Source organism: Phoenix dactylifera, chromosome 1, assembly GCF_009389715.1.
Source record: "Phoenix dactylifera cultivar Barhee BC4 chromosome 1, palm_55x_up_171113_PBpolish2nd_filt_p, whole genome shotgun sequence".
NCBI lineage: Eukaryota > Viridiplantae > Streptophyta > Magnoliopsida > Arecales > Arecaceae > Phoenix > Phoenix dactylifera.
In genome coordinates, this window is record NC_052392.1 from 10,261,785 (window position 1) to 10,280,759 (window position 18,975).

At 42.8% G+C, this 18,975-nt stretch overlaps 1 protein-coding gene across 1 annotated transcript; it reads left to right on the top strand.

Annotated features, from left to right (window-relative positions):
- The first annotated feature begins 2,954 nt into the window (after nt 1-2,954).
- On the top strand, nt 2,955-5,262 carry LOC103724254 (nod factor hydrolase protein 1-like). Its single transcript, XM_008815453.4, has 2 exons — nt 2,955-4,259; nt 5,070-5,262. Exons 1-2 carry the CDS (start codon nt 3,056-3,058, stop codon nt 5,090-5,092), a joined length of 1,227 nt encoding a protein of 408 aa, XP_008813675.2. The 5' UTR covers nt 2,955-3,055; the 3' UTR covers nt 5,093-5,262.
- The last annotated feature ends 13,713 nt before the right edge of the window (nt 5,263-18,975 follow it).

The window sequence follows — 18,975 nt, forward strand, 5'->3', positions numbered from 1 at the left end:
GCCCTCTACTGGGACCGAATCCCCAGGGAAGCCGACCAGCGGGGCGTTCATCCTCCGTAGTTGATTTCCCGTCATTCCCATTCTGGAATAGGCATCAAAATACAAAATATTCGCCGAGCTTCCATTATCAATCAAAACACGTTTTACATCAAATTTGTTCACAACCATGGAGACGACCACAGCATCGTCATGGGGAGTTTCAACTCCCTTCAGGTCCTCATCTGAGAATGAGATGGCCTCCGAGGTGCGCAAGCGCTTGGAGGTGGTTCCTTCTGGAGCTCCTCCAGCCGAGGCCTCGCCTCGGATGGTGTTGATGGTGCCGGCGATGGGCCTGTTGGCATTTGGATCTTCGGGCTGTGGGGGATTCTCCACGGGCCTTCCTGCGGGCCGGTTCCGCACGAACCGGTCGAGCACTCCTCGGCGAATGAGTGCTTCGATCTCGTTCCGGAGCTGGAAGCATTCCTCCGTGTCGTGGCCGTGGTCCCGGTGGAAGCGGCAGTACTTCCTGGGGTTGCGCCAGGCCCCGGGATCCCGCCTCGGGGGCGGGGGTCGGAAATAGTCCCGGCCCTCGATCTCCATGAGGATCTCGGTCCGGGGAGCCGTGAGGGGAGTGTAATTTTCGTACCTCCCGTTGGGTGTGCGGGGCCGTGGTGGTGGCCTCGGGCGAGAAGGGGATCTCTGCCGAGGTGGTCCTTGCAGCCGGGGTAGGTGCTTCGGGCGAGAGGGGCGCTCGGCTCGGTGCGGGGACGGGCTTCTGGGGCGACCGCGGTCCTCGCGACGCCTTTTCTGTTTCTTAGAGGTCTGCTCGATCCCGCTTCGCCTAGAAGCCACCGCTTACTCGGCTTTTGCATACTTCCGCGCCCGAACCAACATCTCTGTGAAATCAGCGGGGAAATTCTTCTCGATGGAGAAGAGGAATCTATAAGATCGGGCCCCAGTCTTTAGTGCCGACATGGCGATTGACTGGTCGAGCTCCCGGACCTCTCACGTTGCAGCAGTGAAACGGTCCAGGTAGTCCCTGAGAGATTCTCCCTCTTTTTGCTTTACGTCGAGGAGGGACGGAGGTCCGCCGCTGGGGTCGGCTGGCAGCAAAAGTGCTGGCAAACTGCCTGCCGAGTTGTTCGAAGGAGGAGACGGTGCTAGGCTTTAGCCCAGTGAACCAGAGCCGGGCCGCTCCTCGGAGCGTCGCTGGAAAGGCTTTACAAAGCAGGGCCTCCGAGGCTCCCTGCAGGGCCATTAAGGTCCGATAGCTTTCCAGGTGGTCGAGAGGGTCGGTCCTGCCGCTGTAGGGCTCCACCTGGGGCATCTTGAACCTCGGCGGGACCGGCTCGTCCTCGATTTGCTGGAAAAAGGGGGATCTCGTGGTGAACTCGAAGTCACCATCGCGTCCCATCTTCCTGCCACGGAGCGCCTCAATCTGACGCTCCAGGTTCTCGACTTTCTTGTCGAGCTCATCACTTGGGGGGATCGCCGTGGCGGTGCGCCCTGGCGCAAGTCGTCTTGGGACTGACTCGGCTTCTGATGGTAGTGGCCAGTCTCCAGGACCCGTCACCGGGTGTTCTCCCCAGGGGGAGGGGGGAACACGGTGATCTTGGCCTGGAAGGGGTGGTCCACTCGCAGGGGGCGCCGGTTGAACTGGGGCCGGAGGGGGCGGTGCCGTCGGGGCGCCCCTAGGTTGCAGGCCCTGGACAGCAGCGGCCAACGCCTGAACCTGCTGCACGAGGGCGTGGAACTGCTCCGGCTGAACTTGGGGAGTCGGGTCTCCCGGCGGTGGCGAGTTCTGGACAGAGTGTCCAGGGCTTGGTAGGGGACGTCGGGAGGCGTTAGAAGCTCCCTTGCTTCTCAGGTTCATGGTCGCGACTCGGACCCTTCCTCTAGCGCCAACTGTTGCTGGAAATTGGACCCGGGGGCGACCGTCGGCTGGAAGGGGGAGGCTCCGCGGCCTGAATGGCGGACGGCGGCTTGTCGGCGGGCTACGTCTTCCCGGAGGCCTGCAAGAAGCCGGTGGCCGGGCAGTCCGGCACCGGCCCTCCGACGCTTAAGTCAGCAAGAAGTCTATATGAGGAAGGAGAGGGGGAGTGAGAGAGATTAGAGCCGGAGAGAGAGCCCCCCTCTGTGAGTGTAGAAATCTCCCTTTTATAGGGAGGGTCGGGTTACCTGTGACTGTGACAGAGCAGGTCGTACATCTGCTCGATTGGCCATTAATGCTCGATCATGTAAGTCAATGCTATCATTGTACGAAATCAGGCTGGAGCCTTAAGCCATCGAAGAGTCATGCCATCATTTGTAGGCATGCGTATTTGCCGTAAGAGGCTCGGTGTCCGTAGGTGATGGAGATCATACACTTTAATTGTTGAGTGAATCAGGTGTCTGCGCAGCCCATACGCATTAATTGATGGCAGACATAAGACGTAACCCTTTGCTCGTCTGGAGGGGAGGTAATTTCAAGCTAAAGGGTCTGCTCAGTCGGCCCCCGCTCGGGGGGTCTGCTCACTTAACTATGACGGTTTTTCCCCTAACAGGTATGAATGAGGACAAAAGAGACATGTCATTAACGGAAAAGGATGTGTTCTAGAAGCCGATTGGGCGAAGGTGGACATCAAGCTGTAGCGCTGAAAAGTTACTTTTTCAAAAATGGCGCCTCTTGACCCGGTTGAGGTGGACGAAACTTAAGTCCCAGAAGCAAAGTCAACCGCAAACAGGAGTCAGCCGATGAATACTTACGTTTCGATGAACATATGAGAGAATTCCAAGCCCACAAGGAGACCAAACATCCCCTTCGCCAGTAGACTCACGGAGAGGTGGAGGTATCACCCCTCCATTAGCAATCATCACCACCGTGCGTTCAACTCCAAACGTGAGACTCCAAAATTGACCAACTCCCTCTCACCTTGTTCCGACTAAAATTCAACAACTCCAACAAAGGAGAAGGAGTAGCCGCCCAAATAAAATACTCATCGGGCAAAGCCTTTCGTTGTCACCGGAGCTCCACCTCTTCCTATAAGACAACCTCACCTTTTATGACCATCAAAAAGTTCGCCCTTTCTCTCCCACCATGGCTTCGGGATTCATAGCTTTCCTCATCCTAACCACCTCCTTCTTCCCCTTCATCTCCAGAGCAGGAGCTTATAGGCCTGCACCGGCTGCAAGCCCCTCTTCGCCGACTGGTCCTCCCGTCCCGGTTCCGGCCTGTGTCCCATCTGCAGCCATGGCCCCCGTCCCTCTCCCATTGTCGGCCATCAAAGCCGGCTACTGGCCGTCATGGATCAACTCCACCTCCCCACCCTCCTCCATCAACCTCTCCTACTTCACCCACATCTACTACGCCTTTGTCGAACTAGATAACACCTCCTTTGAACTCGTCGTCACCCCCTCCGACGCAGGCATGCTCGCCGACTTCACGGCCACCCTCCACGCTCACGATCCCCCAATCAAAGCCATGCTCTCCATCGGCGGCGGTGGCGGCGGAGGCGACACCTTCGCCAACATGGCCACCAACTGCTCCACCCGCTCCGCCTTCATTAGATCTACCATCGCCGTCGCCCGCGAGTACAACCTCGACGGCCTTGACCTCGACTGGGAGTTCCCGGCGAACCCCGAGAAAATGGCCAGCCTCGGCGACCTCTTCATGGAGTGGCGCGACGCAATCTCTCGCGAAGCGGGCGAGACTGGCCGACCGAGCCTGTTGCTCACGTCAGCCGTGTACTTCGCGTCGCACTTCTTCCTCACAGGCGACACACCGAGATCTTATCCGGCCGACCAGATGGCGGTCAGTCTGGACTGGATCAACGCTATGTGCTACGACTACCATGGCTCCTGGGACACGTCGGAGACTGGGGCGCCTGCGGCGCTGTACGACCCAAACAGCAACGTGAGCACGAGCTATGGACTCACGTCGTGGGTGGAGGCTGGGATTCCACCGACGAAGGTGGTGATGGGTTTGCCATTATATGGCCGGACGTGGAAGCTCAAGGATCCGGCAGACCACGGCATCGGCGCACCGGCAGTAGGGCTCGGACCAGGAACTGATGGGGTGATGTTGTACTCGGAGGTGGTGAATTTTAACACGGAAAACAACGCGACCCAAGTGGATGATGAAATAACGGTGTCTGTGTATTCTTACGCCGGGACGAGTTGGATCGGCTACGATAACCCGTGGTCGGTGACGAGGAAGATAGAGTTCGCGCAGGAGCACGGCCTCGGCGGGTACTTCTTTTGGGCGGTCGGATACGACAAGGATTGGAGCATCTCTCGAGGAGGTAAACAAAACGCAAGGCGACAAATGCGCTTTTCAATTTTACAATTTGTTTTGGAAATATTATTCTACGTAGCGCAGATGGAATTTTTTCTTTTTTTGATTTTTTATGTAAATACTCTTCTGAAAAATTCAAATTTATGTAAATACTTTTGTAAAATTTATATTTATTTCTGTACTCTCATCAAACACTATTTTTGCATAAATACCCCTAATATAACAGTTCTTCTAATGCCGTTAATAAAAAGCACATTTATTTTAATTAAAAATAAAATAAAATTTTAAAATTACTTTTTGTTCTCCATCGTGATTGCCTTATAAATATTTTTTTTGCACATCTACTATTAAAAATATTTTAGTTATTTTAATTTGCAACCGTTAACTTTTTAATGGTATTTAATGGCGTTAGTATATATGCAAAAATAAGAATAAAAAAATAGAATAGCAAAATAAGTGTTTTATGAAAGTATACATGTAAATATTAATTTTAGAGGGATATTTATTCAAAATTTGATATTTAGGAGGATATTTATGTAAAAAAATAGCTAGCTTTTGAGGTACTGTGCTCCTGCTTATGAATTGCACCTAAATTTGATACATTGAGAAAAATTTGGTGATCGACACGTGTCCCTCAATTTTAGCTATCATCTGTTTGTTTCTTTTACTAATTTTAGTAGACACGTGTCGATGATCAGGGTCAAGATATGCTTAATGGTGGGATTAGCGGCTGACATCTAATCTAGCGTCGTTGTGTCGATGGCTTGGAACCCATCTCTCTTTTTATGTACTAACTCATAGCGTTTGTTGTTGGCAGCATGGGATGCATGGCAGAGCTGAGCGACGGCCTTCCTTCCGCATCTTCTTCAGCCATTGTTCTCTCTCTCCATTGGCTTGATGTAATAAGTATTGATTTGCTTAACTTTGGCTTTACCCTGTATGTATCTTTGTTTCAGTCTCTTTTAATAAAAGAACTTTGTGCGGTAGCAAAAATAAAAATTGTGATTTATGCTTGGAAATTGAGTTACAATTTTTCAAAAATTCCGAGGGGTTCTGGCCCTATGAAACATGTGTACTAAAAAATAGAGGCTTAAAACAAAAGGTTTACACTGGGACAGGAATGTCTCTTTCGTGCTAAAAAAGGATTCACACGAGCAGTGCTTTCTAGTCTACATTGGCATGTTCTAGGTCCGCTCTATTAGTGAGATTCGAGATCCTCCTATTGAGAAGGAAAAAATTGTCATTGACCCATAAATATTTATGCTCTTCCCTTCCTTATTAGTGAGATTCGAGATCCTCGGATAGAGAAGGAAAGAATTGTAAATAAAGAAGAAAAAAATTGTCATTGACCTGTGATTTATATTCTCTCCTTCCTTGTATTTTTTTCCAAAAACATATTGTAATTACCTCCTATAAATAAAACACACGGCATGCCACACAAGATATGCGAGTTTCTTGCCATTACTCAATTCAGCATTCTCTCTTTCATGATATCAGAGCCTTCTAAATGACACACGTCGTCACCATGTCCTCTCTCTCTTCTAGCCCAAACATGCCTCCACCCACCACTACTCAAAACACCATTCGTACTACCAACCAACCCAACTTTTCTCAAGTTTCTACCCCGATCAGCATGCACAACCTTGTCACTGTCAAACTCACCACCAACAATTTTCTTCTTTGGAAAACTTAGGTCATACCCTACCTACTTGGCCAACAATTGTTTGGTTATGTTGATGGAAGCTTTTCCATACCTCTGCAATACATTCAGCCACCTTTCACCTCTTCATCACTCTCTACCTATGCACTCAATCCAGCCTTTCAATTGTACTTCCAAGAAGACCAAGTCTTCTTGAGCACCCTCATGTCCTCTCTTTCCGACAGTGTCATGGCCAAGATTGTTGGCTTGACAAGTTCTCAAGCCCTTTGGGTGGCTTTGGAGCGCATGTTTTCTTCTCACTCTCAAGCTCGTGTGATACAAATCCGCTACTAGCTTTCGACCATCAAAAAGGGCAACTCCTCTGTTTCTGATTATTTTCAAAAAGTTAAATCTCTTTTTGATGTTCTCGCCGCTATTGGCTAACCTCTTCAAGATTTTGAAGTTGTCCAATATCTTTTAGCGAGACTTGATTCTTTCTATCACTACAGGAAATATAGGTTTCCGAACTACTGCCAAAAATAGCCGACGCTTGTAAAAAGCGTCGGCCAATTACGACGCTTATTAGCGTCGTCGTAGAGTTGGGATAAGACGACGCTTATGCGCGTCATTGAAAATCAAATCTCATCAAAACCCGCGGCCGCCCCCCTTCTCCCTCTATCCTCGATCGATCAAGGCCTAATAGAGCTAGCCGACCCTTGTCCCCTCCTCCTCCCTCGTCTCCGGCGCCGACCCTTGTCCCGTCCTTCACCCTCCTCTCCGGCGCCGAGCGACCTCCTCTCCTCCTCCCTTCTTCCTCCCCCAAAAGCTCGGGTCCAAGTCTTGGCCATGGCCGGCGATCGAAGAGCTTTTCCAGTTCGTTGCCTCTTCTTCTTCTGGATCTCGTCTCTACTCTCGATCTCGCTCGCTTACAGACCGGGAGACATCGTGCCAATGAGCAAGGCGGGCCAATACCACGGGGTAAAAACTCGAACTGAAACCCTCGTTTTATCTGGATCCGTTCTTGATCCACTTCGCTTCCGGAACCCCGACGGAGAGGGAGAGAAGCGGCGGGCAGCGAAGCCAAAAGAAAAAAAGACAAGAGAGGAGCCGTAAAAGGAAGCTCGTCTTCTCTTCTTCCTTCCTTGGATTTCCCTTACCCCTCTCTTTTTGTGATAGGAGAGCAAGGATTAGGGTTTGGGGCTTATCTGGAGAGGTGCGGAGATGGGGAATATATTTGTGAAGAAACCCAAGATCACGGACGTGGATCGCGCCATCCTCTCCCTCAAGACCCAACGCCGCAAGCTCGCTCGACACCAGCAGCAGGTCCCCTTGTACCCTTCTTCCTCCAGCTTTCCTTCAATCTATCTGGATATTCACATGTTTCTGCATGATTGAAAAACAATAAGATGTCTTTTTCCTGAATACTCGATTTCTTATTTGTTCATCGATGTTTCAATAATGGCTGCAAGAAGAAGGGGAGAGGGCCTTTAATTTATCTCGGTTTTCTCGATAATTGTGTCTCCTAGGACGTATCCTCTGCTAAATCGGGAGGTAAGATCTTTGGTTTTGTTCTAGGGTTTTCCGCCCTCATGATTTGTTCTTTATTTGTCTGTTTTTCTTTTGATTTTGTGCACAGGTGTTGATTCCGATAACAAAACCTACTGGTTTCACTGGTGCCGATCCTTACAAGATGTAAGTCTAATTGAATTTCGTGTTTTTCTTAATTTGTCTAACATGTCATTTGAATATGCTTCTATTTAGTCAATTTACGGTATCTGTGCAAGAATTGATGGCTGTATAATTTTTTTTTATATGATTTGTTGAACTTAACGTAGCGCATATTAAGCATGAAAGAGATAACAGCTTCTGAGTATGATTGAATTGGAAACAAGCATGTGAATGTGTTATCAGTATTGGAGACCAGCATCACTGTGATTGTTGAGATAATGATACTCTGGCAACTTAAGATGTTTTACAAGGATCTAGGTTGGCATGGCATACTTTAGGTTGTCATTTGTGCTCACTTAGCGGTCTGGCTTCTTGGTCAGGTAGAATCTGCTTGTAATTAGCACAGGTTACCCTCTCAAATTTTGTCAAGATTCACTAGGATTCAGCGAATAAAGAATTAATTTGCAACAGGAAGAGCTACTCCTGTTTGGTTTGTGGGAAAGGTAAGAAACATAGGGCTTTTTATGTTCTCTCTCATGTTGGTGGGCTATTAGGTACAGGAGGGGGGTCAGATCTTCAGTGGATAAGGATGTAGGGATATTCACATTCATTAAAATTCTAGTTGTTCAGCTTAAAGCAAGTTATCAACTTGATGCTAGGATACCAGGGTAGGTGGAAACTCCTGGATGCCCCATGAACACCTTATGGATGTATCATGTTTAAATGTAATTGTTTGTGATTAGGTAGGTCAGATTTGAATAATTGGCAACTTTTGTTTCCCTGCTATACATATCAATGCAAACATCAAGAGTATAATGTTTATAAACACATTGGGCTACCACATTGCTTAGGTAGGGAAAAACACTTAACAGTCTTCTAGTTTAAGAAGGGCCAAATGAATATGGGCAACAAACGAATATGTTCTCAAGAAATATATCAAATTTGAATTACCACATGAATTTCTAGAAAATATTTTATTTATTAAAACTAGACATGAATTTCAGTTGTCTAATTAGCGAGTCTCCTATCTTGGTTTCCCAGCTCCTCTGCAGCCTGTAGAAGATAATTTCTTATATCTACCCTGAAACTATGTTGAAGCATCTATGAAGAGCCAATTCAGATCATTGTCCATTGTCAATTTTCGCAGATTTGTAAGACAAAAAGGTCAAACACCATTTCATTTTGAGAAGATTTGGACGGAACATGAAGCTTCATGGATGTAGGATTTGATGCACGGAGGGGAAATAGTTCTGGTTCTCCAGCTGTTAGGGTCACCTAGAAGTTGCAAGCTACGAAACTAGCACTGAGACGCCAAAACAGGAATGAGGTAAAAAATTTTTTTTTGATAAGGTAGCTGTTTGGATAAAACAGTGAACGACCTGAAGCTTAAAGAAGGTGCTTCTTCATTCCAAATTGACTGGATATCAGAGTCTGTTAGAGCAACAATACTTGTGAATTACTCTTAAAGAAAAACTGTTCCAAATTGACTAGTGAATTACTATTCACATATAGTTAGCAGATGATTACTTTTTTAATATCCAAAGCCAGAGTGCAGGATGCTAAAGCCTTCAAAGCCATCCAGTCTTATTGCATGTAATCTGGTCAGCGGGTGATTCGGCCAAGTCTACTGTTACTTTCAATCTTCAAGCTTCTCTACAAACAAAGGCAGCAAGCTCAAGTCAGTGCAGTTCTTGGTGTTCGTTGCAGTGGCGGCTCGGGCAAGCATCTTGGTATTCCTCTGCGGGGAGTTCGTCTAAAATGGCATTGTAATTCCCGTCCCTGATACTTTGTAGATTGTTTTTTATGGAGTTTGATATATAAAAGTACATTGTAATTCATAACTTTTTATGTAAATTTAATCAGATATGACAATATAAATATTTCGAATGATCTGAATGTTTGTGTCAATATCAATGTAATTTGAATGTTTGGTTCATATTGTATAATGTGTGTTTTATGATATATGTAAATTTATAAAGTTTGATATTTTTATTTTTTTTAAAATAATTACATTTTCCGACGCTTTAAAGCATCGGTAAAAACCGTCGGCCTAGGCGTAACCCGCGTGCCACGACGGTTTTTTCCGACGCTTTATAGTGTCGGTAAATTCATATTTGCCGACGCTTTAAAGCGTCGGCAAAAAGCATCGGCAAATCACCGTTTTTGCCGACGCTTTCATCTAGCGTCGGCAAAAAGTTTTTCCACTCCGGTATCGCCGACGCTTCTGCGACGCTTTGATTAGCGTTGCCGGATCTTTAGCCGACGCTTATAAGCGTCGCTAAAGACTCTAAAAAGCGTCGGAAAAGGTAAGTTCTCCTGTAGTGTATGAATCGCTAGTTACGGCAATCAATACCATAGTTCATGCTATGTCTCTTGAAGATATTTATGGTCATCTTCTCAATCACAAGCTCCATCTTGATCACCTCCATTCCATTGCAGAGGTGAATGTCAGGTCAGCAAATATCACTACATGCAACAATTTCAATCGGAGAAGGTGTGGCCATTCCAATCAGTAGCATCAACGCGCCAACCCCCATAACAACAATCGTGAATGAAATCGTGGTTGTGGCCAGCCCTCCTCTCCTTGACCAACCTGTCAAGTTTGCAGCAAACTTGGACATGCTGCAGTCCAATGCTACCATCGGTATGATGACACTTATCAAGGTGCCTCTCCTCCTCCTATGGCAGCCTATATTGCTACGCCTCAAATTCAAAGAGATCATAGTTGGTATCCAAACACAGGAGCTACCAATCATTTAACCAATGATTTACAAAATCTCAATCTTCATGCTGAGTCGTACCATGGAACTGATCAGATTCAAGTGGATGATAGTATAAGTTTGAAAATCTCGAATGTCGGTACGACTCATTTATCCTTACCTCCATCTGATTTTCGGCTTAATCAAGTTCTTCATGTACCGGAGATTAAAAAAAAATGGTCTCTGTTTGTCAGTTTACCAATGATAATAATGTTTTTCTTGAATTTCATTCTGATTATTTTTCTGTGAAGAACGAGTTCACATGGAAGGAGTTATTCAAAGGCAAGACTAATGAAGGGCTCTATCCTTTTCCATCCAATTCCATCCAAGCCAATAGCCCTCAAGCTCTTGTTGCCCAACGTGTTCCCTTGGAGGTTTGGCACTTACGGCTTGGTCATCCATCCTATCAAACAGTGAAGCAAGTCGTGTCTCAATTTTCTCTTCCAATTTTCAATAATTTCTGCCATGTGTGTTGCATGTCAACAAGGGAAAAGTCATCATTTAACTTTTTATTCATTTGACTCAAAATATGTGCCCCCCTTGATTTAATATATTCCGATGTATGGGGACCCTCTCCTATCATGTCCATTTTAGAAAAAAATATTATGTTTCCTTTGTCAACAATTTCTTTAAGTATGTTTGGCTTTTTTCTCTAGCAAGTAAATCCAATATTCTTCCTATTTTTAAGTCTTTTCAATTACATGTTGAATGGCTTTTTAATCGCCAAATCAAATTTGTCCAAACCGATTGGGGTGGCAAATTTCGAAGCCTTCACGTATTTTTTAATTTCATTGAAATTATCTATCGTGTTACTTGTCCACACAAGTCTGCTCAAAATGGAGTTGTTTAGAGAAAACATAGGCACATTGTTAAAACTGGCTTCTCTCTCTTGTCCCATGCCTCCATGCTGCACATTTATTGGGAATATACTTTTTAAATGGCTGTATTTTTAATTATTCGCCTTCCCACTTCTCTCTTAAATTTTGGCACACCCTATGTCAAACTTTTTGGTCAACCTCCTAATTTTTTTACTCTTAGAATTTTTGGTTGTGCCTGTTACCCATTTTTATGGCCATTTAATCATCATAAAATTGAGTTTCGGTCAAAACAATATGTTTTCTTAGGATTTAGTTTGAATCATCGTGGCTATAATTGTCTTGATCTTTCTACGATTTTTTTTTAATTTCTAGGCATGTCATATTCGATGAAGGAGTCTTTTCTTTTTCAAAATCCAATCTATGTGCTATTTTTTCTCCACCTAGTGACTCACAGCATGCTATTCTTTCAGGTCAAATTTCTCTCAAGTCGGTTTCTCCTTTTATTCCTTCCATATCCACATATTCACCTTTCAATTCGGATGCTGGTCAACCTTCAATATCTCCTATAATTTCTCCACCTTCCCTATCTCTTATAATTTCGAATTCCTCTCCATCTTTAGCACCTTTCACATCTCCTATAAATCCGAATTCCTCTCTATCTTAGCCCCTCCAATTTTGGTTGACACTTTCTCATCCTCCGAGATTTCTAGCCAACCCTCATCACCACATGATCCCACCAATTTCGTAGCCCCCATTAATCTGAATCTCTCTCCACTTGTCAACCTTTACGACCTTTACGTTAACCGACTCTACCTCTTCTCCCTCACACTTAAATGGCCTGGATATCTCTCCCTTGGATCAAGCTCAATCCGACAACTCTCTTCATGTGATTCAGACTCACAAAATAATCACAAGATCTCAGAATAAATTCTCAAAACTGAAAGTTTCCATGGATGGCACGGTACAGTATCCTTTACCCCATGCCTTTCTCACTAAAATTTTCTCTATTCTGAAGGATCTTGGTTGTTACTCGGTTGCCTCCAAATATCTCGAATGGTGTGCTGCCATGGATATGGAATTTTCGGCCCTTATGCAAAATGGCACTTGGTCTCTAGTCCAACCTACGGACTCTATGAATATTATTGATTGCAAATGGATATTTCGTACTAAACAAAAATATGATGGGACTATTGACCGTAGAAAAGCTCATTTCGTTGCCAAAGGATTTCATCAACAACCTGGCATCGACTATGATGAGACTTTTAAACCTGTTATCAAGCCCACTACCATTAGGCTTGTTCTTGCCTATGCTATTTCGTGTGGTTAGTCTTTGCATCAAATAGACGTCCAAAATGCATTTTTACATGGTGTTCTTTGTGAAGAGATCTACATGAAGCAACCTTAGGGTTACACAAATGATCCGTTCCCCAACTATGTGTGTCGTCTCCACAAGGCCCTCTTTGGTCTCAAATATGCCTCCTAGGTGTGGTATGCTAGACTCAGTGACCGATTATTTGCCTATGGCTTTCTCAACTCAAAATCCGACTCTTCACTCTTTCTCTACCAAAAAGGGAAGGTTCAAATTTTTGTCTTTATTTACGTTGATGATATAATTATTACTAGGTCTACCAATGCTGCAATTTCAGATTTTATTCAAACACTACGTGCCGACTTTGCAGTGAAAGATCTCGGCTATCTTTCTTAGTTTCTTGATGTGTAGGTTATTTCTGTTCCTGAAGGACTTTTACTTAGTCAGTGGTAATATATTTATAATCTTCTCAAATGCATCAACATGCTAGAGTCCAAGCCAATTAAATCGCCAATGCCATCTTCCACACAGCTTTCCTTATTTGATGGAGTTTCCTTCTCTAATCCGCATCTTTACCGCAGTGTAGTTGGCTCTAAAATATTTATCTCTTAACCGCCCAGATATTACCTTCTCTGTCAACGAGGTATATCAGTTTATGCAACGACCTACAGATCAACATTGGAGTGCTGTCAAACGGATTTTAAGGTACTTGAAAGCTACCATTCATCTTGGCCTCTTATTGCATCGCATCTCTTCTACTCAGCTCTCTATTTTTTCGGATGCTGATTGGGTTGGCTCTTTCGATGATCACAAATCCACCAAAGCTTATCGTGTGTTCTTTGGTTGCAACTTAATCTCTTGGTCCTCCAAGAAACAACCGACAGTTGCTCGCTCTTTCACTGAAGCCGAATATAAGGCTGTTGCTAATGCCGCCTCTGAATTGTTGTGGTTGAAGTTCCTGCTTCATGAACTTCAAATTCCTTCTCCTCTCTACTCGGTCTTATGGTGTGACAATGTTGGTGCCACTTATCTCTCGGCAAATCCGACTTTTTATGCTCGTACAAAACATGGGGAGATCAATTACCACTTTGTTCAAAAACAAGTTCAAAAAGAAGCCTTGGATATTCAGTTTCTCTCCAACCGATATCAACTTGCGGATGCCCCCAAAAAACCTCTCCCTGCTCCATGGTTTCTTTAGCTACATGACAAGCTCAACATGGCCTCTCCCCTGTTGACCTTGTGGGAGGGTATTAGTGAGATTCGAGATCCTTCTATAGCGAAGGAAAGAATTATAAATAGAGAAGAAAAATATTGTCATTGACCCGTGATTTATGCTCTTCCTTTTCTTATTAGTGAGATACGATATCCTCCTATAGAGAGGAAAGAATTGTCATTGACCCATGATTTATGCTCTCCCCTTTCTTGTAATAATTTTCAAAAACATATTGTAATTATCTCCTATAAATAAAATACACGGCAGACCAACAAGATATGCAAGTCCCTTGCCATTACTTAATTCGGCATTCTCTCTTTTATGCTCTGATACCATTTGTAACAACCTACGACCTCACCCAAAATGGCTAATCAAAAGATATTATTTGTGTTCCTTGATCCTGTATAAATATCCAAAATCTATCCAGCAAATAACCGATATGGGACTAAATTTATGCCTACACGGTTCATCGCGTACTCTTTGTTTAAGGATCTAAGTCCCACACATAAGGCAGGATGCTACCATTCGGGATGCTACAGCCATTGGCCAGTCCTGCATGCCTCACAACTGAAGTCTATTTTGTATCTCAGTTCTTCCTTTCCAGCTATATACTGAGGTCGTACCCAACAGAGATAATTGCCATTGAGTTCGACTGGATCAATGCGATGTGCTTCAGCTACTACAGTTCATGGAACACATCATTTCGGAGTTTATGCAACGCTCTGCGACCAGTCGAGCAACGTAAGCACCAACTATGGGCTCAAGTTATGGCTTGCAGCAGGGGGTGCAGCTAGAGAAAGCTGGTGATGGGCTTGCCCTGGTATGGCCGAACGTGGCAGATTAAGGGCTCGACGGAGCACGGGATCGACACCGGCAGTTGGGGTCGGACCAAGAAATAAGGGGGCAATGAAGTACTTGGATGTAGTGGAATTCAAGAGAGAGAGCAACATAGCAGAATTATATGATGAAGTGACGGTGTTGACTAACTCCTATGCTTAGGACGAGTTGGATCGGGTGCGATGGTCTAAGGTTGATGACAAAGAAGATAGAGTTTGCCTGAGGGTCAGCCATGGCAAGTGATCGGCTACGATAAGTACTGGAACATCTCTCAAAGACGTAAACAAATGCATATAGTTTTTTTGTTTTGGTTTTTTTAACCAAAACTAAATTGTGCTCTCCTAGTTGGTAGTAGCCTAGTCTTCAAAGCTTTTCCACGGTGAACAAAAATAAATAGAGCAAATATATATATTTTATATTTTTTAAAAAAAAGAAAAAGAGAAAAAGCAGCATAAACATGCTTAATATGTGTTGGCAGAACTTTCAGAATAGAACTTTTTAAATTAGAGCTTTTATAAAAAAGCTATTTGCTGTTTGGTAACTACATTTTTAAAGTGTTGTGGAACTTTAATATGTATTTGGTAAATAAACTGAGAAAATACTTTTCGTATGACAAAATGACCATAAAGGATATTGTATAGTATAGTACAATAGAGCACAATAAAATATAATATATATTAATACATAAATATATAATATAGTATAATATTACTGCAATGTCATATAATATTATTATAATATAGTAATATAATATTATAGCATAATTTGATATTATATAATATAACATGTCAATGTATTATGATATAATGTAATATAACATTATATTTATAGTATAATACAATAATAAAGATATAAAATATCATAATTATTATCATTATATATTAATATTTTATTGATATAATATTTTTAGGAACTAATTTTTTGTAATTATAATATTTTTATCATGGATATTTTGGTCCAAAAAAAAAAATTTATAAATCAAAACAGCTTTCCAACACATGCTAAAAGTACTTTTTCGAATAAGCTCCATTTTAGAGCTTCCCCCAAGAAGATGTTTTAGCTAAAACAGCTTTCTGATTTTTTTACGAAACATTCCTATTCTATCCAAAAGTACTTTTGGAGGGTCAGAAAAGTGCTTTCTATCCCACCAAAAGCTCTGCCAAACGAAGCCTAAATTCTCTTTGGATGTGGATCGTCTGTGACTCAAACTTTAGTTGTTTTTTTTTGATAGATTGAACTGGTCCATAGAAGATCTCATTGTACATATTAATTTCAAATGGTATAGTCTCGGGATGCATCAAAAAAATAAAGAGCATTTCTAATGGAGGATGAACCTATCAACACTAAAGAAGGTCTGTGAATATTAGACTTGAGCACATCATTAGGCGGAGGGTTCTTTCTTATCCCTAGTGATAGGTCGGTCTTGGCCCATTGTCTAAGCTTCTCTAGGAAGAAGGGGTTTGGTCTATAGGGGAATGATGCATATACAAGCCAAGTCCACGTCTTAACCGACTCTTTGCATTAAACTCATGCATATTGGCCAGAAAAAAATAAACTATGGATGAGTTTCTCTTTCCATTTATCACCAGTGCCGGCCCGAGCCCTAGGCGATCGAGGCGGTTGCCTAGGGCCTCGGACCAAAGGAAGGCCTCCGGCCTCCGCCTCTGGGAGACCTCCTCCTCCAGCGACCAGCGGGCAGTGACCAACAGGCAGCGACCAACGGTCCGGCAACCGGCATCCAGGACAACGGCAACGGGGATAGAGCTTACGAGTTACGGCCTACCGCTTACGGGAGTAACGGGACAAGACATCTTAGCCATCCCCCGTCCATAGCCCGTCTTCTCCAGCTGCCCAGGCCCTAGCGTAGCTCGTCTTCTCCATCCAACCGTCCGCCTGGCACGCCACCGTCTTCTTACTTCTTAAATGTTAGCCATAGCCCGTAGTCACCGACACCATAATCCCAAATAACCAAAGAGGACGGCGTCTTCTTCTTCATCCTTGAGTTCTTCCTTCAGCAGCTCAGCTCTTCTTCGGTTCTTGACTCAACAGTTCTTCCTTCCCGGCTTCCCGTTCCTCGATAACTCGATTCTTGATGGCGTCTCTTCTCCAGGTCTCCTTCTTGGCCCTCCGCGGCTCCGTAGTCCGCCCTCTCTAGGTGTCAGGGGACTAGCCGACTAGGTGAGTTCTCCTTCTCCAGTTCCGCCCTCTGCGGCTCCGCCCCTGTTTCAACTTTCAATTCGTCATTCCAGAGACCAGAGTCTAGACAGCTTACTGATTAGTGATTACAAGCCCTTTCTGATTTTTTAACCCCTTTGTTGGAAAATAGAAACTATAATTTTAAAGATTGTTGGAAAATTTTGCCTAAACTGGGGAATGGGGGATTTATTTTTTGGGCAGAATGTGCCGGCTGCCGGAACTGTGGTTTGAATGAATCATTTGATTATGTGGCAACAGGGGCTTTTTTTTTTTGTTTTTAACTCAAGTAATCGTTGGTGCTTTGTTGTGCTGAATCATTAGTTCCCCCCTTTTACCTCTTTGTCGATAGATAGAATCATATAAATAGAGGGAAAAGTTAAGAGTATGATGGTTGGGGTTTGGTGCTTTCCCTGTTTCTGATAGTTGTGCAGGAGCCAGGAGCCAGGAGGAAGAGAGAATAGAAATTATTTATTTCATTTTATGGTGAATGAAGAGATAACCCTGTTTTTAGTGTTACAATTAATGATGTAAAAACTACAATTAACATTCTTAAACTTAATGTCATGATATACTCTCTGTTACAGTCTTACAGAGCTCCATTTTGCACCCATTTCCACTTTACTATTTACATTTCAATACCATCAAAATTTTTATTGTCGGATTCTTGAAAATAAATTTTTATGTCTATTCTTAAAAATTGATAATAGTTTTTCATGTCTAGGGTCTCCATTAAAATTGACAGTAGATTCGGCACCCCTTCTCGCCATTGAGTTCGGCACCGCTTGTCGGGATTTGAGTTCGTCGTCAAATCCGGCACCGCTTGTTGGGACTTGAATTCGTCGTCGAGTCCGGCACCGCTTCTATTGGCATTTTGGGTTTTATCATTTTCAACTCTATTCTATTTTGATTTGTTTGCAGTGATTGTCTTAATTGTTTGGTTTGATAATATTATTTTTAGATTTAAATGTCTAATAGAAAATTTGAATGTGGGTATGAAAAACTCAAAAAGAAAAGAAAAATCAAAAAACTCATTCAATCTCAAAAAGGTGCTTTAGATAGATTTATTGTCACAAATAAACAAAACACTACATCAAGTTCAACTCAGAACGAAATAGAGTTGGAAGATGACATAAAAAGAACGAAACAAAATGAGATTGATAACCAGATTTATAGTAGTATTCAAATATCTACTGAAACAATATCTAGTGAAGAACACAATAAGAAATTAGATGAAGATAGGATAAATAAGGATAGTGTAGAGTTTAATGAAACTAGTTCTATTTCTATAAATATATGTGATCCTGGTCAATGGAAAAATATTGATACAAAGTTAAGAGATCTATTAGTGGAAAGAGGTCCAATTAGAGATTATGATCTTCATTTTCCTAGGGATGAAAATAATAGACACTTTTCTACTATACATTACATTCGTAAGTTACCTAATGGCGAAAAATATGATAGAAGATGGTTAGTATATTCAAAGGATTTGGATAGGGTATATTGTTTTTGTTGTAAATTATTTGATTCAAAGTCTAGCACGAGTCAATTAGTCAATGAAGGAAGTAGGGATTGGAAAAATCTAGGTATCAAGCTTAAAAGTCATGAAACAACTAATGAACATATCATTAGCATGAATAGGTGGATTGATATAGAAGTGAGATTGCTAAAAAATAAGACAATTGATAAAAGTCTCCAAGAACAAATAAACCAAGAGAAGGATCATTGGAAAAAAGTTTTATTGAGAATTATTGCTGTCGTAAAAAATCTTGCAAAAAATAATTTAGCATTTCGAGGAAAGAATGAAAAGATCTATCAAAGCAATAACGGAAATTTTCTAAGTTTTATTGAAACGATTGCAGAATTTGATCCAGTAATACAAGAACATGTTCGACGCATTCAACATGGTGAAATTCACAATCATTATTTAGGTCATAATATTCAAAATGAATTGATTCAAATATTAGCGTCTGAAATTAAAGCTATAATAATTAAAAAGATTAAAGAAGCAAAATACTTTTCTGTAATACTTGATTGCACTCCTGATGCAAGCCATCAGGAACAAATGACCCTAGTTTTAAGATGTGTAGATACTTCAACAAGTCCAGTAAAAGTAGAAGAATATTTTTTAGAATTTTTAGAAGTAGATGATACCTCTGAAAAGGGCCTTTTTAATGAACTTATAAATATAATAGAAAAACATAAACTTGAGATTAATGATATAAGAGGACAAGGGTATGACAATGGATCTAATATGAAAGGAAAACATCAAGGTGTACAAAAAAGA

Bases quoted from the DNA above. Each gene is read 5' to 3' on its own strand.
- LOC103724254 (XM_008815453.4), top strand. From the start codon at position 3,056: ATGGCTTCGGGATTCATAGCTTTCCTCATCCTAACCACCTCCTTCTTC. The intron at 4,260-5,069 runs GTAAACAAAACG...TGTTGTTGGCAG, and splicing joins TTGGAGCATCTCTCGAGGAG to CATGGGATGCATGGCAGAGC.